Raw genomic sequence first — 21,410 nt, forward strand, 5'->3', positions numbered from 1 at the left:
ATCCATTTATATGTTAAGAAACTTATTAGAATGCCCATTTATTTAAGTTCACGTTAATTCGGAAATACGTTGAGAAAGAACTGTGATATTCTAAAAATTTAAAGTTCAAGATCAAAATTAACGTCCTAATCGAGTGACAGTAAAATTCATCTTCTTCTCTTTAATATTTTAGTAGTTAAATTAACATGAAATAATAATCACATAAAATTTTAATTTATATGATTCAATCGATACCACATTTTCACACAATTTTTTTAAAAATCCGATTTGGGAAACCAATAGTTAGTTGTTAATATATAAACGCCCATATTCGTTTCTAATTTCAGCACATCAAATGAGCATACACAAACAATATATACACAGAAAGGCAACAACGATTTAAAAGAAAAAAAAACGCTACCTTGACCAGATTTTTTTCTTGTTATCTCTTTCCTTAACTCCTTGTACCTGATCTCTGATAATCCTCTTTTGAGTGAAAGGCCCCTGAGTGGTAGTGGCTGGCTTTGCTGTTCTCGTAATTCTTGCAATCTTAGGCGGGTCAGATTTCCTAATCTTTTTATCATTCAAACCATTTGATACCATCATTATGTTTTCTGTCTCCCCACTTTTGAACTCTCTTTTCCTTCTTGTCCCTTGGATGGAATCATTCCCTCTCATAGACCCTTGACTCATTGGGCGGTTCAGTGAGTGTGAACTCCTTAAAACATAAGTCTCAATATCACTCATCAATTCATCTCTTATGCAGGTCTTCACTTCAGTAGGAGTGGCCCTAATTGCGTCGACGTAATCATGCGTACATCGGAACTGTTGCTCTTGATCCCTCAATTTGTCCTCAAGCTCCTTAATCTGGCATGACAAGTCAAATGAACATTAGCACTTTCAGATTTTGGTCTTCCAAAGGACCTAAAACATGGACATAACAGCGAAACAGATACCTTCTGATTAAGTATATCAGAGCATTGCTTTTGTTCCTGCTCCTTCAGTTTGATCTCAAGCTCCCTAACCTGGAAAAAAAATATATAGAAGATTTTCAGTATGTTAGGCCTTTCAACTTGTCATTAGCAAACAGAAGATTAGCTAGAAATTCGAAGTTATTGGCAACCTTTTGTTGAAGGGCAGCAGCATTAGACTCAGCCTCTTGCACTTGGTCATTCAGCTTGATTTCAAGTTCTTTAACCTGATTCAATTGAAAAAAAAAAAAAAAAAAAAGAGGGTGAGAGAACAAAAAAAGCACTTGACCTTTCAGTTTTGTTTTCATCGTCACTTATAAACAAGAAGGGAAAATGTAATCCAGTCAATTTCCTACAACCTTTTGTTGGAAAGTTTCAGACTCAGACTGCTGACGTTCTCTAAGCTTGGCCTCCAACTCTTTGACCTTTATCATATTCAAAAATCTGATTAGAAAAACAAAAAGGGGATAAAGAAGAAGGGAAAATGTAATCCAGTCTGAGTCTTTGACCTTTATCATATTCAAAAATCTGATTAGAAAAACAAAAAGGGGATAAAGAAGAAGGGAAAATGAAATCCAGTCAATTTCCTACAACCTTTTGTTGGAAAGTTTCACACTCAGACTGCTGACGTTCTCTAAGCTTGGCCTCCAACTCTTTCACCTTTATCATATTCAAAAATCTGATTAGAAAAACAAAAAGGGGATAAAGAAAAAATATCTAATAGTCAAGTGAAACGAAATAAAAACCTTTTGCTGGAGAGAGCAGCATATTTCTTCTCTTCCTTTCAGTCTATCTGAAAGTTGTGAGACTTGTTTCTCTGATTGGCCATGCAAAGTTGTCTTTGCCTCAAGATGGCTTTCAAGTTCTTTGATCTTATCTTGCTGAGTTTTGTAGATTTGATCCTTTCCTCTGGCCTTACTCTCTAGGCTCTGCAAGCTCTCCTCCAGCTTCTTTAAATGTTCATCTTTGGATCTAGCTTCCTGCCTCGCTTTTTCAAGCTTTTTGTAAAAATCAACATACAAAATTTGTGTTAAGGAGAGCAAAATATGAAGTTTGTGTTAAAGACAAACAAAAGAAACGGGGAGAGAGAATAAAATTGAAGATCTACTAACCATTACTTTCATCTTTTGAAGTTCACTTGTATCAACCTGCTTCCTTGCAGGACCCAACTCAATTCCACGAACCCGTGTAGCAAAATTTAACGAACTCAGAGTCTCTCCCAAGTCCTGGTCTGAAGGACTTATTTGCAAAAACATCAAGGTCTTCGAATCACCCCCTGCAATATGAGGACAACTCTCTCATTAGTATAATTAATGAACTTATTAGTATAAACTTCTCAATACAAAACCAGTGAGATCAAAATTATTACTACTTGAAAGCAACGACAAAGCTAATACGACTTCTATTACCTAATGAATCTTGAAGTAGATGCGTCAATTTTGAGTTCCTGTAACCAAACAATAAACGTTGTTCAAAACAAGAATGAAATATATGTGGAAAAATGATCTGGAAGGCACCACACAAATGATGGAACAAACCTGTAAGGAATGTGACTGCTTTTATTTGCTAAAGCAGATATCACATCTCCCAGAGCTGAAAGGGATCTGTTGATATTTTGGGCTTCCTTAAGTCTCTCTCCTTGGACTTCCGTTTTTGCAAGCCTCTCACTGCCTGCCAAATCCACCAGCCAAAGCTTGCTTTTTGTGCAATCACCATTTATCAAGTCCTTAGCTCTTACTGTTATGCAAAGCAAGCTGCATAAGCAATTGGTATTAAACGTTATTTATGGTTGATAGCTACTGAATTAAATGTATTGTAAATGTAGTAGTGAAGCAATCTGGGAAGAAAACAATAGAGCTCTTCTTTACCAATGGGATCGACTGCTATGCTCATTCACATTGTTGCTACCGATGGCTCTAGCATTGCTTCCAGCCTGCAATACAGTCCAGACTTGATCAATGTTATCAACTTTGGCTTCTACAATTCCTGGAACATGATGAGACCCTTCGGATGCTTGTTTAATCTCCAACCTGGCAATACCACAAACAACAACAATAACAATAACAACAATAATAGTAGTAGTAGCAGCAGCAATAATAATAATAATAATAATAATAAGCCTTTTTTTCCTCCACCTGGAAACGCTTGATAAAAGATCTGATAATCGTAAGGCAATAATAATAATAATAATAATAATACTAATAATAATAATAATAATAATAATACTAATAATAATAATAATAATAATAATAAGCTTTTTTTTCCTCCACCAGGAAACGCTTGATAAAAGATCTGATAATCGTAAGGCAATCCTATCACGGCTAATATTAATATCTATTAGATGTTTATCCTTTGAACTGAAAACACTAATCTTACTTCTTTGATGTTGGTGATGTAGATAACAAGTCCCTGATCTGCTCATTGTAGACTTCAAGTACACTAACAGATATGTCATAGTTGAACCTTCCACTTCTTTCCCTGGCAATATCAAACAGTTTCTCAAGGGTCCTGTAATTTACTCCCCTGTTCTGCTCAGTACCCTCCATCGTAAAAGTCTTTCCAGTCCCTGTTTGTCCGTAAGCAAATATGCAAACATTATAGCCATCTAGCACTGAAATCACCATTGGTGAAGCATCCGCGAAAACATCAACTGTCAAAACAAGCAAAACTATCCATCATACTTGTTTAAGAAAGTTAAAAACTACACAGAGTCCAATGATAAAAAAATATATGGATACCTTGATCGTCTTTGGGTGTGTACACTCTATCAAGCTTGAATGACTTTTTACTGGAGGCAGCTGTTAGAATGCCAAGACTTCCATCCTTTGCTGCATCAAAGTCTACAACTGTTGTACAGCCAGCTGCTATTTCCCCCTTATTTAATGGGCGACAGCGGCAAAAAACTCTAATATTTCCTGAAAATTTTCGTGTATATATGTATATGAATTCTGTTAATTATAACAGTGAGAACTGGTGGACTTATCAGGAGATGGCAAAATAAATACCTTTAGCTTCCTGAGCCTCATTAAATAGCTTTTTCCTCTTAGCTTGCTCTTCACTGTACTTCACTTTAAGATCTTCACACTGTGCAACTGTAGAACTACTACATTAGTCCACGAAAATGCATAACTTAGAAAAGAAAGTAAATCTAACATACCCAAAGCTTGTACTGCAAAAACCATTTTATTCAACTCTGGAATTGAATCAACACACTTATGGGCTTCACGTGAAAGTTGAAAATGCTCTTTCTTCATAAGCTGCATAAACAAAAGTAGTAGTAGAAATTTCTGTCAAAAAAAATATAAACCAAGTAGAAGGTATAATTTATTCTATATATAAATTTGATCTGTGATACATATATAATGGTACCTTAATCTTTTCTTGCAAATCTACGGCTGCCACAGCCCATCGCTTTTTGTCATGCTCATACCTGCCAGAGATATCCTTCAAATCCTCTACTTGTTTATTCATTGCTTGATCTAATCATCAAACAAAACACATAAGGACTTAAAGATCTCTTGCATTGGGAGAGAGCACATAACTAAAGATAAACTTTTTAGTCAAGCTATAATCAATCGGAGGTCTATCATGACTATTCCCTTAACAGTTTTATCCTCTTCTTATTTTTTGGTTGGCAATAACTAATAAGTAATAAGTGAGTAACATCGTTCTGTTGAGTGCATCCCAATGCAAAAACTTAGTACTATAAATCATGTGTACATGTGTGTGAGTTATAGACAAAGTTGATTATAGACTAATATAGATAAATTTCTCATAATGTGTCAAGAAGCTCACGTTCCATTTTTTTAATAGGTTAAAACACTTATTTTTGTCTTTTTCAAGAGACTAAAACAATGGGCACTACGTGATCAAAATGGAAATTCTTAAAAACCTTACCTTGAGAGAGTTTCTTAAATGTCATGTTGTCAAGTTCCATTCTGACCTTTTCTAGCTGCTCATTTGCTGTAGTCAATGACATCCATGCCTCGTAGCACTCTTTTGCTTTAAGCTGGCACTGTGTGGTGAGCTCTTGTATCTTCTTCTCATATTTGGCTGCAGACTTTGTTTGCATTAGTTTCATCTGCATGTTGTGAATTTGAGATGTCCAATAAGCAACTATTGGCAGCTTTAAGCTGTAAACTCTGTGTTAAGTGCGTCTAACCTGAGCTGAAGGAACTACTATCTCAGCGTCGCAGTTGTCACACTTAAGAAGTTCATTTGTCAGCTGCGGAACTGTTATAGTTACAACATAATTTATCAAATATTTATTTAGAATAAGATATAGATACTTATCTTCACTAAATATCAAATCATGGTGATCTATGAGAATACCTGACGCATTTGGTGCTCGCCTTATGCCAATCCCACTAATTGTCGGGCTTCCAACAACCCCTTCAAATCTCATCACAAGCACTCGGTCCTCTTTCACAGAGACCCTCAAGTCAACCAATTTCAGCGGTTTATTTGCTCCAACAACAGAGAAAATATCAAAATCTGATAGGACCTGTAGTATTCACGAAGAAAAAATCCATTTCTATTTTTCCGGGAAAGGAAGATGATAAGTAGATACACTATATGGTTTCTGATTAGGAACTTACCTCCTCTTCCTGGATAAACACATTGAACACCCTCATCCCTTTTGGTCCATTTATGTTTATTATTTCGCTGAAATGAAGATCAATGTAATATTCTCCAGGTGAAAGGTCAGTGAACCGATAACAGAAATCTCCAAACCGTGCTGACTGATAAATGAATGGAAAATCTCCAGCATCGGTTATTTGCTCATTGGTCCTCAAAATGTTCCCTCCTTCATAACAAGTGTCTTTCAGAAATTTTACGGTGGAATCTGCATCATTGACAGCCTCCCCTCCAGCATTCACAAACATCACATATTCATCTGTTTTCAAAGATGCCGCGATTAAGTTAATACTTCACTCACCAAATTCAATTACTGAGTTTCATCCACAAATTAAAGGGTGCACACTTATTAAAATACCTAACAATTAATATCTGCCAACGACCAGAAAAAACCCGAAAAATATGAACTTGTATCTTAAATAAATAGATAATCATAAAATTAAGTAATAGCCATGTTCTTGGTTTCTGGCTAATCCAGATCTTACGTTTTCACTAATTTTACCAAATGTAAAAGTCCACAAATCAGAAGGAAAAAAAAGGCCCGCTTGGTTTCTTTTCCTTTCGCGGGTTTTCCTAGAGTCTTAACAGAAACTGATCTACAGCGAGGAAAAAAAAAGGAAGTGCGTCAGAAACACTAACCTGTGGAATCGGATCTCGTTAACCCGGAGGGTATTAGCCTCGAACCGGAGTCACAGAGCATCGAATCTACCAAAGACACGTCAGTCTCTCCCATGGCGAAGTCTTTTGGTTCTTGAATCGGTGGATTAGCTTTATCGGTATCAATAGCCCAAGAAACCGAGGAACTTGAAGTTAGGGTTTCTGGGTCTTGGTAGGCGTTTCAGATGTTTGGGAAATGGCAAGAAAATGATTCAATCGGAGCGAGAAAGTGGGCTGGTTTGGAAATTGGAAAAGGAAGAAGAAAAGAGCGTGTATTTTTTGTTGGCTTATACCGTCCTCGAGTTTATTCGAATTTGAATTTAGAGAGCCGTTGCTTCTAAATAGAGAATATGACCGTTACTTTCCTTTTAAATGACCTTTTTACCTCATTGGTCTTTTCTGGCGAATTTAGCGGATTGTTTCCTGAGGGGTGTTTGCTTTGGAGGCGGCTTGGAGGGTGTTTTTTTTTTTTTTTAAATAGTACCAACTAAGTTAAAAATAATTTTTTTATAAATTATTTAGGGCTGTTCATTTGCTTCAAGAAATGAGTAATCTTGACAAATACTTTTTAAAAGCGCACGAGTCAAGATTTTTACTTTTTTTTTTAATTTATAATCTTTTTAGTTAAATAATTACACTAATAAAAGTGTATTTATAAAGAAGACTCATGTACTCTTAAAAGTAAATTCTTCATATTTTTTAGGAAATATGAGTGAGCTCAACCCAACTTGAATGAGTTTTTCATATTTGCTAACATATAAATATCTTTTTACTAAAATAACTCCTCAGGTACAATTCACATGACTAATTTCCATCTAAAATTTAACAATGTTACTCAAATGAGGTTAATTGTAACAGTTGAGAAAATTTAAAGAGTTGATTATCAAAATTAAAAATTTATGGGGTAATTTGTTAAACCACAATGAACTAAAAGACAAATGTACTAAAAATCCTTATTTTAAAAGGCATGTTATAACAGGGTGATCTCTTTTCATCCATTTTGAAATGCGAAGATAGCAAAAAAAAAAAAAAAAAAAAAAAATAAAAAACCTTGTTGAGTTGGGTAGGTGTGGTAATCGTCCCTCTCTAATGTGTAAGAGAACCAACGTGCAAAAACCCCTTGTTTTTTTTTTTTTTTTTTTTTTGATCAACTAAGAAGTCAAACTATGTTGAAAATCTATCCTTATTTTAAAGGGGTTCTACCTTTAAAAGCAAACTCTTTAAGTAGAGATTTAAAGGTATTTTTAATTTAACACTTTGTTTTAAATTTTTGTTTAAAACATGAATTATTTGTGCTTTTTCATTCATAGTATCACACCTCAAAGAAGTAGACACGTGAATTTGCAATTCTTAAGGTACGTTGAAGATGAATCAGTATCAATCGTGCAGTGGAGATACGTTGTCAAAATAGCAATAGAGCTTCTATTGGAAAAAAAACACTATTCACACCAATAGAAATAGTAACTATTAGATAATGTAGAGTAGTCTAATGTCTGAGTGCACATTTTTTTAATTTCTGCATAATTTCATAAGAGCATATCATTAACTCTTTTAATAAAAACTATGGATTTTCTATTTATGAGTATTAAATCTACGTATACATGAATCATATCTACAATGTATAAATATGTATACTTTCAACAATGTCAAGATGTTGCGGTACATCAAAAGATACAAGTTACACACACATGTTGATTATTCATATTAGGATTAAGATAGATTACATATAACTAGTAAAAGTGAATTACTTGATTCAAACAGAATTATTGATCGAAACAATTCAATTTTAATTCGATCAAATATATATTTTATGAATATAACAATAACAATGTATGTACCCATGGAGTTCTACTCCAACAACCAAGACAAGTTATCTCTATTAAGAAGTACACAACATAACAATCTTAATATAAATGATTAATTTTAAAAATTCCCCCGAACTATAATCTTTGTAACACTTTGCCCCCGAATTTTAAAACGTAACATCTGTTCTCCCGAACTTTGTTCCATTAACAAGTTTTTCCCTTCTATTACGATGAGTGACGGAATTCACCACGTGTTAGGCACATGACCAATTTGGGGAGAGTAATTCTGGAATTTTCCCTACTACCAAGCCACTTTCACAATTTGAAAAAAAAAGAACTCCCTTTCTCTAATTTTTCTCTCTTCCTCTCTCTCTTTCTCGATTATTGCTCTACCTCTGAGAAACCAAAAAAAAAAATCCTAGACTTGAGAAACTAGATCTCCACCTGCAACATCAATGGAATTGGGTTGCCGAGGCCGGACAGAGAGTCGCGATAAGGTTGGAGAGAGAGAAGAACAGGGTTGGGCACAACGGTGGTGCGCCGCAGGAGGGCTAGGCTTGCTAGGGCTGGAGAAGGAGGAGCGTGGGTCGCGTGATGATGGTGGTTTATGGTGCATGATGGATTTGGGTCGCTGAGGCTGGAGAAGGACGAGGCGCAATGGGTCGGCGAGGCGCAATGGGTCGGCGAGACGATGATGGTTGAGCTCGCCATATAGAGAAGAGGAGAAGAAGAAGGAGCCTCATGTTAGAAATTAGAAATTGGAAAAAATGGAAATTAGAAAGAAAGAAAGTCAGAGAGAGATAGACGAGAGAGAGGGGGAAAGAGGATTTTCTTTATTTTTTCTTATTATTTTTTATATTTTCAGAGGGTATAAATGTAATTGCACTTTTAATTTTCACTAAATAAGTGGCACGTGCAATTTTCGTCACTCATTGTAATAGAATGAAAAAACTTGTTAACGAAACAAAATTCGGGAGAGCAGATGTTACGTTTTAAAATTCAATGGGCAAAGTATTACAATGATCCTAATTCAGGGGGAATTTCTAAAATTAATCATACTATAAATAAAGCATCCAACTTTATTCCATCAATTGTGGATCATATTATTTAGATTATCATCTTTAAATTCATGTCTTATGCATATTTAACTAATATGAGCGTAAAGAGAATAATACTTGATGTATAAAATAAATAAATAATCCTTTTTTATATCAAAATGTCTAAATAATATTATTACATTTATTCTTAAATGGTATAAATGCAAACATCATAGACTGAAAATATTGGGCCAGAGAGTTTTGGTCCTAATTTCTATATATTATGCTTATTATATTAATTAATGGAAAAATCAAAACTAAATCAAAGTAATAAATTAAGAATCAACTGTAGGGCAATTTAAAAATCAGAGACTAAAGTGAGGTTGAGTGTAAACTTAAGAGACTATTTATTAGATTAACCTTAAATTTTTGTAATATGATAATTTGGGAAATATATTTTTAAGCACATTTGCCTCATGAACTTAATATGATTTAGTAAATTACCTTCTACATTTTTAATTTTAGTTATTAACCCTGTAAAATTCTTCAATTGTTGTAATTATACATATTTAGGACTTGTTTATTTGCATTTTTTGAGTTAGGGTGGATCTTGATTTGAGTTAAGGTATATTTGAGTATGAAATGAGTTGAGACTTTGATTTGAGTTTGTGATTGGATGTGTATATTTTGAGTTATAGTTTAAATTGAGAATCTATTTGAGTTTGTATTTGGATAAGTCAAAACTTGAATTTGTATTTGAATAGTATTTTAACTTTTTTACTACAGTAAAAAACTCTAACATAATGTCACATCTCAACTTGAATTAAAAACTCGAATATGCGAACTAAACGGACCTCAAGTTAAAACTCAAGTTCAAACTTAAATTTTATAAAAGAACATGAACTTAAATAAAGTTGTAACTTGAGTTCAAACTTTTTTAAATTGAACTTTTTTTATATTTAGATGTGAATGAACAAGCCCTTAATTGACAACATTAAATTTTAGACGAAATTAAGGGCCCGTTTAGTTCGCTAATTCGAGTTGAGATGTGACTTTATGTGAGAGCTTTTTACTGTAGTAAAAAAGTTAGATGTGACTGTTTCTAAAAATTTTTTACTGTAACAACACTCAAATTCTAAACTTAAATCAGTAAAATGAACGAAACCTAAATATATAAAGCTCACATAGGGTTTTTTGGAGGGTGTTTTAGTAAAAAAACGTTGTAAATAAGTAACTAATTAAATTAAGATGAAAAAAGAGGAAAAAAGCTCTATAGTTATGTCAATTCTCATTCTCATTTACTGCAAGCTCGACTTACTCTTTCTCTTTTGTGAACCAAACCAAAAGAAAACTTAAAAATAAAATAAAAATTTAGGAGTTGTTCTTTTGCAACAAAACTCAAAAAAGTTTAAACTCAAGTTATAATTTTATTCAAATTTATGTTCTTTTAAGTTCTAATTTTATTTAAGTTCTAACTTTAACTCAAGTTATAACTCAAATTCAACTCAAAAATTACACTCAAATTATACTCTAAAAAAATAACTTCTTAATTTATTTCACTAATTTAAATTTTTTTATAATTAAAAATTCTCATAAAATATTATATTTAACTTTTTTATTATAATTAAAATCTCTTATATAAATCAAATCTTAACTCATGGAGCGAGGCAAAAAGTTTTTAGAGAAACCAATGAATCACACTAACAACAATTAAAAAAAGTGGTCTCAAGTTTTTATGCTTCGCCGACCTTCGTTTAAGCTGGTTTGTTTTCGGCGACAACAACGAAGAAGAGGAAGAGCGCCCAAAAATCGCCTTTGACCCACCCCAGCCGCGAGATCGACCTTGCCGTCATAAGCCCAAGTCGCGGTGAGTTCAATCTTGCCATCGTAAGCCCACACAGCCACGAGTAAGCTCTTCCGTCGCTAGCCCAAGCCACCGCGAAATTGATCTCACCTTCGCAAACTCACCCCTGCTCCTCTCGTCGCAAGCCAGATAGTGAATCGGAATCTGAGATCGTTGGAATCTGGTGAATCGCTTTCTAAGAAATCTCCCCCAAATTCAGTCTTGGCACTTCGAAGCGTTACTTATGGACGTTGATTCCTGAAACGCTCGTCTCTCCTCCGCATCTAAGCGTTATCACTGTGCTCTTCCATTGCGATCTGGCCAGTTCAATTGGCTTCTTTAGTCCCTTTTCTTGATGGTTGTTTGTTTGGCAGCGGAGAAAATAGAAAAGTTCGGAGACGTTTGGTTTATGTTAATGGATTAAAATTATGAGATTAAAATTATTTTTAATTTATGTGTATTTTTTATAAGAGAAAATACTATAACGAATCATAAATTATGATTCTCTGAATCTTCCAACTAAATAATTCCTTCGTCTTTAGTGCGATTCATTTTGTGTGGTTGATCACTTACTCAGGTTAATGCGAGCTTTTGGATTGAAGTTTTCTTTCCTTTTTTTTTTTAAATCCGTTTAACTTTATGTATTACTTGAAATCAAGATTCAAGTGTCTATCTGAAATCATTTCTAAAAATATTTTTCACGTTTTTTAAGAATAAAAAAATTAAAATGCTATGACAAATGCGTTTGACATTACATTTTTTAAAAAACAAAAATTGAAAATATTTTTTACTTATTTTCAAAAACTCAACAAAACTAAAAACGATTAAGCATCGTTTTTGTTTCTATTTTTCTTTCCCCGATTGCCCCCCAACCCCCCACTCTTATGCGACTGCGCCCTCCACCCCCACTCTTCTCTAACACCTCCCCGACTGCCCCGGCAACTCTTCTCCGAAAGTCATTTCCTTTGTTAGTTTTCATGTATATAATGTTTATTTAATATATTATTATTTTAAATATTATTACATGTTTTTTAAAATTAAACCACCAAACACAATTTTATTTTTTTAAAATTGAAAACAATCTCAGAATAAAATTATCAAACGCATTTTTAGAAATAATTTCAAAATAAAAATGAAAACGTTTTCGTTTTTATTTTCATACAAAAAATAAAATCATTTTAGAATAAATTCCAAACGCACCCAAGATATATTCCGCTTTCAATTCTGCACATTGTGTGCAATTATGTTTTTATTTTTATTATTTTTATTTTTGTTTTATAAAAAGAAATGCTCTTTAGAAAGAGTCACGTGAGTTGCACGTGATTATTTTCGTCCATAATTTAACACTGTTAAATAAATGTGTAACAGATAAATAAGTTTAGGCGTTGATCATTAAAATTAAAATTTTAGGTGCAATTTACTAACTCACGATAAGTCAAGGATAAATGTGTGTGTTAAAAACCTTCATAAATATGTTAAAAATCCTTTAAAATTGTCTGTTATGGAACATATATTTAAATCAGTGATTTTGATTCATTAGTGTGAATCTTTATGAATGCGGAAATTTTTGTAAAATCTTTATGAGATAAAAAACACTGTGACGAACCCAAATCATGGGTTCAAATATATCCTCCAAACAACCCCTTAGAAAGTTCATAAAACTGAAGGAGTATAAATGTAGGTTTCATTTGGTATAAGAGTTTAAACCATGGTGATTCTAATTTTAATTTTAGAATCAGAACCATAATTCATGATTTTAAGTTCAAATCATGGTTCTGAAATCAGAACCATAATCAAGGGTTTGAACCACTTAAAACCAAGAGAGATGGTTTTAGAATCAGGGAGATTCTAGTTTAAAACATTACATCAGGGTTTAAACATTGAATCATAACCATCTAGATCAAACACTAATTCTGAGTGAGTCAAATCAGAATCATTTTTTACTTTTTATAAATAAATGTTGATTTAAATCAGAATTATGGTTCCGAGTTTTAAAACCCTTATACCAAATGTGCTCGTAATTTCGTTTGCCATGTGCATATATTTTTTCAAAATAAAAAGGTAAAACAGAATAAGAAATTAGATATGGAAGCCATTTTCTCAAAATCTACCAATGAGATGTTTGTTTTAAGAATTCATTTCTAATTCTAAATCATAATTCTTAGGTCTCGTTTATTTTACCGATTCGAGTTTTTTTAATTTTACAACAGTTAAAAATTCTTACAAAAAGTCAAATCTCACTTTTTTACTATAGTTAAAAGCTCTCATATAAAATCACATATAAACTCAAATTAAAAACTCGAATCAGCAAACTGAATGAATATGATATTTATTTTCTGTATTCGTCTCTGATTCTGAATCATAATTTATAATTTTTTACAATATTTTTCTCCCATAATATTTTTTCTCATAATAAATTGAAATCTTAAAATAAGAATCATGAACGAAACATCCCATGTCACGCGGGGTTGTTTGTATGTCCTGGTAGGTTTTGCTCTTTTATGACCAGCATCATCGATGGAAACTCAAAGTCAGGAAGAAGTTATAGGGCAGAACAAGATGCTTCCTCCTGAGCCTGGATCATTCCAAGATCGCGAAGATCTTATCAAATATGTTCGCGATTTCGGAGCTAGTCAAGGATATGTGGTGACTATAAAGAAGTCTAGGAAAGATAGAAGAGTCATTCTGGGTTGTGATAGAGGAGGCGTTTACCGTAACAGGCGCAAAATCGATGAAAGTAAACGCAAAAGGAAAGCAAGTTCGCGCCTTATAAATTGTCCTTTTGAAGCCATTGGTAAAAAGGAAGATGATTTATGGGTGCTTACCATAAAGAATGGGCATCACAATCATGAAGCCCTCAAGGACATGTCAGAGCATCCTTGCAGTCGTCGTTTTACCGAGGAAGAGGTAAGGCAAATTAAAGTAATGACTGAAGCCGGTATTAAGCCCCGTCAAGTACTTAAGGCTCTCAAGCAAACTAATCCAGAATTACAGTCAACACCAAGGCATTTGTACAATCTCAAAGCTAAGATCCGTCAAGGAACTCTGTCAGGTACTGCCTCTTTCCGAGCTCTTTTTGAGACATAGGCCTGGCTAAGATTGCTTTAGTGGCAGAATCTGAACCATACAGCATGGTTAGGCTGGTTTGAGTTTTCAACTCTTATGTAAATTCATAAGTAAATTTACGTGAGAGAAAATATAAATTAAGTTGTGTTTACGAACCAATGAAATGAACAAGGCCCTAATGACCCCATTTCTTGATGCATAGTTAATAATATTAGGATTGATATGGAAGCTTTCCTGTTGAGAGCTGTAGTTTCTGGATTGTATAGGGGTTGTAATTTTCATTCTCTCGGAGTGGGAGAACAAAGCGAGGCCGTTTCGTGGTTAAATCTTCGTCCATGGTTTTGAAATCCTTGTATATCGTATAAATGGATTACATTTATCTATTCCCTTCATAATCACAGGCTAAACACGAGTATTAAGTATGATGCACATTTCTAGTACTATTTATTTCTAGTACTTTGTAAAAATATAGATTCTTTAGAATTTCTAGGCGAAAAGATTGAGCTTTTACTTGATCTAAATCGTATTACTTGATTAGAAAGATTGGTGAAGGTAACTGTCTATTTTTCCTACCTTGTAGAATAGTATAAAGAATCAGCAATCACTAGTTATTAGTAACTGAGGGGTATCCTTTCTTTTCTTTTCGTTTTTTTTTTTTTTTTGAAACGAAACGATCTTTATTAATATTGAAGGAAAAGGATAGGGAGGGAGATCCTCCGCTAAGCCTTAACTAAAAAGAACTAACAAGATCAAAACAACTAAAGAAACAGAGACTAAACAAGAAGACTATAAGAGGGCTTATAAAAAAGGAGCCCAACTCCTAATAATGATAGTAACTGAGGGGTATTCTCGCAGAGAAGAGTTTCAACTCATGGAGACCTAATAGATCTGTTCTTGTGATCACAAGTATATCTCCCTCCAGCGGGACAGTGAAGCAAAATAACCAGCCGGTAAGATGCCATGTGTAAAGTGAGTGGCTTCATTTGCTTTCTATCTCATTTTTCTGCTATCATTGTTGAGCGAGTTGGGAGTACCACTTATTTTAGATTCAAATATAGCTGAAGGTTCCTAATTTTATTGGAGGGAAATTTGTGGATTCACAAGGAGGTTCAGTCATTGATGTTTTAAATCCTGTAAGCTTCAAATTTGCTCAAGCTTTTTCGTAAGGTCATCCAAGAATAGTTCTTCATACTTGTTGTATTAATTATGCATATGATGTGATTTTTGTTAATCAGGCAACACAAGAGGTTGTTTCTCACGTTCCTATAAGTACCTATGAAGAGTTCAAAGCTGCAGTTAGTGCAGCCAGGCAAGCTTTTCCTTTGTGGAAAAATACACCTATCACGACTCGTCAAAGTATCATGTTTAAGCTCCAGGAGCTCATCCGCAGAGACATTGTTAGTATACATCATGAATCAATTTTTGTAATGATTCAGTAAGTAATATTAATGGTGACCGTGACTAACAACTTTCATTTCAGGATAAGCTTGCCATGACCATAATAACCGAACAAGGTAACACACTAAAAGGTGCCCAAGGTGATCTGCTTCGTGGTCTAGGTTAGAATTTTTATTTTTTAATTATTTATTTGGCTTGTTGCTTTTTCTTTCACAATTATAGTCCCTTTGTATGAATATGGGCTCATTGCTTTTCTTTTGCTTGTAGAGGTTGTTGAACATGTGTGTGGGATGGCAACTCTACAAGTGGGGGAGTTTATTCCCAACACATCTAATGGAATTGACACATATTCCATTAGAGAACCTCTAGGTGTTTGTGCTGGAATATGCCCCTTGAACTTTTCAGCTACGACTCCTTTGTGGGTATGTCTGTCTATCCTTGTTGTTTCTTTCTTTTTCCCTTCTTTTCAGATTTTAGTGAGAAACTTGACTTGTGTTCTTCTAAGTATCATGTTTTCTCCGTTTGTTTATGTTGAAGTGCTTCTTTCTTTCTCTCTCTTTTTTATTTTTTCCCCCTGAAATGAAACAAAACTTTCTGCTAATACATGTTTGTGTGATTTTGCAGATGTTTCCAATTGCAATTACATGTGGGAATACTTTTGTCCTCAAGCCTTGTGAAAAGTATCCAGGTAACTCTTTTGGCATCATTTTCTGATAGGAACCTAGGTTTTTCACAGCCCAACAGCCAAACATACACATATCAATCCAGAAATTGACAAGGAATTGGATAGAAATCAGGGAATTCTTTTATTGAAAATCACTAGTCAATCTCCAATTACACTACTAAACACTAAACGGAAAAGTAAAGGATAGAACGGAGAATTTGAGTACTCTGGGGACTCCTAATTGGTGGTATTTGAGAGACTACCACTCTCCTTAATCTCAATTTCTCAAAACTCTCAAAATCACAGCATCCGCACTTCCGAGTTCAAACGGAAAAAAATCCTCAACCACCGTGTGCCCTTGTACTAGCAACTCTACACCCCGACATACTCCTTGTTTCTTAATACACATCCTGTTGCCCACTTGCACCCCACACTTGGCCGAATAATCACATGGCAGCCCAAATTCTTTAACTACTGACTCCGATAAGGAACTATGGGAGGCGCCACTATCCACTAGTATACTATGGGAGGTGCCACTATCCACTAGTATGACCACCTCTCGAGAGCCAATCCTTCCCAACACTTTCATAGTTTTTGCAAAATTTAATCCCATCAATGAGTTAAGGGAGAGATCTACCCTTTCTTCCGATGGGTCAGCCTCAAAACTCTCTTCCTCCTTCGTCTCTCCATCTCCTTTCGACTCATCTTCGGTAGCCAACAAGAGTTGGAGTTGCTGCTTGCTCGGTGCCCGGGGCTATATTTCTCGTCACACTTGAAATGCCCTTTTGCTTGGCGTTGTTGCACCTCCTCATCCGATAACCTTTGATACCCTCCAGCTCCTCCACTCAAGGGACTAGATGACCCCAAAGCGGTAGAACGCCCTCTCCCAACTTCACCACCCTCTCTCCCATAATTGGATCAAAGAGAGCTCCTTGGAAACGAGGAACGTCCACTCGAGACCTCGCAAAACGAATAAGACCGACCCAAGCCTGCCACTCGTCCACTCTTCCACCTTCCCATTCATTCCATTGCCTCATTCCGGTCCTTGATCTACTGGGCAATTTCCATAACCTCTTGGAGGGTTGTAGGCTTATGCATCTTCACCTCGGCTCGAACATCTTCACAGAGTCCATTTAGAAAAACCCACTTGTAGAACGCACTCGGCGTTCCTTGCACCGGAGATGAGAGCAACTCAAAGCGATCCAAATAGTCTGCTACCGATCCCACTTGCCTCAAGGCCGTTAGTCTCTCCATCGGATTGCCCTCCTTGGCCCTACTAAACCTCTTCAAAATTGCCGCTTTTAACTCCCACCATATTGGTCCACCTAAACCAATTCAAAGCTCGCCCTTCCATACACATCGAGGCCACCGATACTTTCTCTCTCCGGCACCTCAAACACATTGAAATATTGTTAAGCTCTAAATAACCATCCGTATGGGTCCTCCCCGGAGAAATTCGGCATCTCCACCCTCTTTCCACGGGCATCTACTCTCCCTCGTCCTTCCGGAGTCTCAGGACGATAAACCTGTTCCCTTTCCCTCCGGGGAGTCTCAGGACGATAAACCATGAAGAGGCCTAAGGTCCCTATCTCGCTCCCAACGGTTTGCCCCATATTGTTGTCCAATTCCCACGCTCCTTATGCCTTCTACTCCAGCCTGATTGGGATCGAGGTTTCGGGCCCGGCGGCCCCTACCCGGATTCGGGTCTAGATTGAATTCCCTTCCCCGATGAAACCCATGCCGACCTTGGTCAGGTTCAGGCCTTGCCCACTGCCAATCTGGCATCCCAGCCTGTTCCTGCCGCTGCCCAACCTCCGGCGCCCATTCTGGCGGTCTCCGACCACCGTCTGCCCTCATTCTGCCGCCGAACGGCTCACCCTGACGGCGACCTAGTCCTCCCTCTCAAATCTCGGGGAAATTCGCGACCCTCAAGAAGGCCCACATCTCGGTGACGTCCAATCTCCCCATCCAGCCCCCGTGCATCGCTAATCGGAACCTCTCGCTGTGGATCAACCCTGTTTGGCTCGACCTCATCGCGTGGGTCTCCACGATCTGGGTTCTCCTTGCCTAGATCCACACAATTTCCGTGCATTTCTTCTTGTCGGCCCATCGTTGCGACCCAGATTGGCCACCCTCGACTCATGTCGCATTGTCAGAAGCGCCTCCAGACGTCGCATCGACTCTTGTAAGTCCCTAATCGTCCCCTGCATCACCCTCATCTGAGTTTGAATCCCCTCCACTTGGGTCCGTGTCTCCTTGTGCAGCTCAAACAAGCCATCTCTAATCTCAAGCAAATTCTCAGAAGTTGGGGTTTGAATCCCCCCTGGAGCGTCACTTGGTTACGGACTTTGGGAGAAGTACGGGCAGATTGGTCTCGGTTCACCATGAAGTTTACGGTGGGAAACATGTGGGTAAATTGGATCGGGGATCCTTCCTTGTGTTATACATCGGTGAGCCATCGATCGATGGCTCGGTCTCTAGGGGCTAAGCAAGTGGGTGTGTTGTTGGAATTTTGTGAGGTCTTAGGAAAGGATGGTGACGGGCATGCTGAAGTGATACCGATGGAGTTACAAGGGGTATTGGAGGCATTTGGGGAGGTTTTTGAGGAGGTCAAGGGGCTGCCCCCTAAAAGAGTGCAGGAATCACCGGATCGTTTTGAGGGAAGGGGCGGATCCTCCCAACATCCAACCCTATCGATATCCCCATTTCCAAAAAAGGGAAATTGGGCACCTAGTGTCTGACATGATTTCTTCAGGGATTATTCGGCTTAGTTGTAGCCCTTACTCAAGTCCGGTGCTTTCGGTGAAGTAAAATGATGGAAGTTGGTGCTTCTGGGCCTTGAACCAATTGATGATTCCACATAAGTTTTCAATACCGGTAATTGATGAGTTGCTTGACGAGCTCCACGGGGCTCAAGTGTTTTCGAAGTTAGAATTAAGGGCGGGGTATCATCAAATCTGAGTTCACGAGGACGATGTAGAGAAGACCGCATTCCAGACTCAGGAGGGCCATTACGAGTTCCTAGTAATGCCATTTGGCCTCACGAATGCTCCAGCCACATTTCAAGCACTTATGAACTCGGTATTCTGTCCTTTCCTTCGCCGATTTGTCTCGGTCTTTCTAGATGACATATTGGTCTATAGCAAGAACTTGGAGGACCATCGAGATCATTTGGCAAAGGTGTTAGATGTCTTGAAGCGAGAGAAGTTGTTTGCCAACAAGAAGAAATGTGTTTTTGGCTGCCCTAGCTTGGAGTACCTCGGTCATGTAATTTCAGGGGAGGGAGTGGCTGTGGATCCCTCTAAGGTTGCGGCCATTTTGACTTGGCCAACACCGGAGAGCGTTCGTGGTGTCCGAGTTTTGGGGCTCACCGGCTACTATTGGCGCTTTGTACGGCGTAATGGGGAGATTGCGAGACCCCTCACAAATTTGCTAAAGCGCGGAGGAGGGTTCGAGTGGGATGAACAAGTGAACCAAGCATTTGCGGCTCTCAAGAGAGCTATTACCTCCCTTCCAGTTCTAGCTATGCTCGATTTTACTAAGGACTTTGTAGTGGAAATGGATGTGTCCGGGGCTGGCCTAGGCGCGGTTCTTATGCAAGATGGCCGCCCAATCACTTTCTTTAGCAAAGCGTTAGCGGAGGCGAGTCTAATGAAATCAATTTATGAGCGGGAGTTGATGGCGGTAGTATTCACTGTCCAAAAATGGCGCCATTATTTGATGGGAGGGCACTTTGTGGTATGCTTTAACCAACAACATCTTCGGTTCCTCATGAATCAAAGGTTGCTTCCACCGGAGCAACTACGTTGTGTGCCCAAGCTCCTTGGCTACAATTTTGAAGTGCAATTGAAGCCGGGGGCCACCAACAGGGTGGCGGATGCCTTGTCTAGGCGAGGGGAGGCACCGACAATGGCTCTTATGGCCATTTCCATTCCCCAATTGCTCGACCTAGAGGATATTAGGAGTGGACAACAAGCGGATGAGTGGTTTATGGAGTTGTTGACTAAGTTGCAAATGAGAGTTCAGGTTCGGGACGGGTTTATCATGAAGGAAGGGTCGTTGCCTAGATCTTCTCCTTGGATTCCACGATTGTTGTATGAGTTTCATGTCTCTGTGTTAGGTGGCCATTCGGGATTCTTCTGCACCTGCAAGAGAATTTCGGGCAACTTGTTTTGGCCAGGAATGAAGGAAGCGATTTGGGACTATGTGGCGCAATGTGACGTTTGTCAAAGCTCCAAGAGTGAAGCCTTGTCGCCGGCCGGTTTATTACAGCAACTCCCTATACTGCACCAACTTTGGGAAGATATTTCCATGGATTTCATCGGCGGGCTGCCAAAATCCGAAGGCCGTGACACCATCTTGGTAGTTGTGGATCGGTTATCTAAGTATGCGCACTTTTGTACTTTCGCACACTCATATTTGACAAAGCAAGTTGCGGAACTGTTCGTTCGGGAGATTGTTCGCCTCCATGGTCTTCCTCGCTTTATCGTGAGTGACCACAACCCTATTTTCATGTGCTCGGTTTGGAGAGAGATTTTCAAGCTCCAAGGAACTAAATTACATACAAATTCCACATATCATCCCGAATCCGTGGGCAAACTGAGGTGGTTAATCGAGGGTTGGAAACCTACTTGCAGTGCTTCGCAAGTGCAAAGCCAAAGTTGCGGTCGAAGTTTCTTTTGTGGGCTGAATATTGGTTCAATACTACCTTCAATGCTTCCACTAAATTCACTCCATTTTGCGTGGTCTATGGCCGAGATCCTCCGATGCTCTACCGTTTTCAAGATGTTCTGTCCATGGATGAAGAAGTTACTAAGCAATTGTGCCTCTGGAATGCTATGTTGGATGAACTGAAGGAGCACTTGGAGAAAGCACATCATCGCATGAAGAAGTTTACTGATCAACATCGCCGGGAAGTGAGCTTCTCTGTTGGTGACTTGGTCCTTCTTAAACTTTGCCCTTACTGATTGAAGTCGGCCAAGAAACTAAACGAGAAGCTTGGTCCGCGCTATTATGGCCCCTTTGAGATTGAGGAGAAGATTGGGGCTGTGGCTTACGCTTTAAACTTCCGGTATCCGCACGCATCCATCCGGTGTTCCATGTGTCACAACTTAAGGCTTATCGAGGTGGTAAACCGGTTGGACAACCACTACCACCGCAGCTTTCGGAAGATCTTGAGCGTTTGGTTCGCCCTGCGAGGGCAGTCCTCATGACTTGGACCTCCTAATTCAATGGGAGGGCCTGCTGGAGAGGGAAGTAACGGGAACCTATTGAGTTGATTCGTCAGCAGTTTCCCGCTTATAACCTTGGGGACAAGGGGGGCAAGGTTGATCTGGGGGGGGGGGGGGGGGG

General features: G+C 37.7%; 2 protein-coding genes across 2 annotated transcripts in view; one reads left to right on the plus strand and one right to left on the minus strand.

Moving 5' to 3' along the window:
* Positions 1-273: 273 nt before the first annotated feature.
* On the minus strand, positions 274-6,419 carry LOC21409447 (kinesin-like protein KIN-14R). Its single transcript, XM_010115168.2, has 20 exons — positions 6,228-6,419; positions 5,549-5,847; positions 5,283-5,454; positions 5,113-5,183; positions 4,848-5,031; positions 4,320-4,429; positions 4,108-4,207; positions 3,956-4,042; positions 3,689-3,865; positions 3,327-3,600; positions 2,819-2,980; positions 2,489-2,704; positions 2,360-2,397; positions 2,063-2,226; positions 1,697-1,948; positions 1,545-1,610; positions 1,310-1,375; positions 1,103-1,177; positions 936-1,004; positions 274-846 (listed from the first exon to the last, which is right to left on the minus strand). Exons 1-20 carry the CDS (start codon positions 6,319-6,321, stop codon positions 397-399), a joined length of 3,126 nt encoding a protein of 1,041 aa, XP_010113470.1. The 5' UTR covers positions 6,322-6,419; the 3' UTR covers positions 274-396.
* Positions 6,420-13,441: 7,022 nt separating this feature from the next.
* LOC21409449 overlaps positions 13,442-21,410 on the plus strand; it is a 28,303-nt gene continuing 20,334 nt past the window's right edge. The window contains 7 exon segments of the mRNA XM_024177172.1: positions 13,442-13,982; positions 14,852-14,946; positions 15,055-15,129; positions 15,232-15,393; positions 15,477-15,555; positions 15,662-15,816; positions 16,019-16,082. Coding sequence (XP_024032940.1) covers positions 13,448-13,982; positions 14,852-14,946; positions 15,055-15,129; positions 15,232-15,393; positions 15,477-15,555; positions 15,662-15,816; positions 16,019-16,082 — 1,165 coding nt within the window. The 5' untranslated portion in view covers positions 13,442-13,447.

The sequence above is a fragment of the Morus notabilis genome, unplaced genomic scaffold (genome assembly GCF_000414095.1).
Source record: "Morus notabilis unplaced genomic scaffold, ASM41409v2 Scaffold184, whole genome shotgun sequence".
NCBI classification, from domain to species: Eukaryota; Viridiplantae; Streptophyta; class Magnoliopsida; order Rosales; family Moraceae; genus Morus; species Morus notabilis.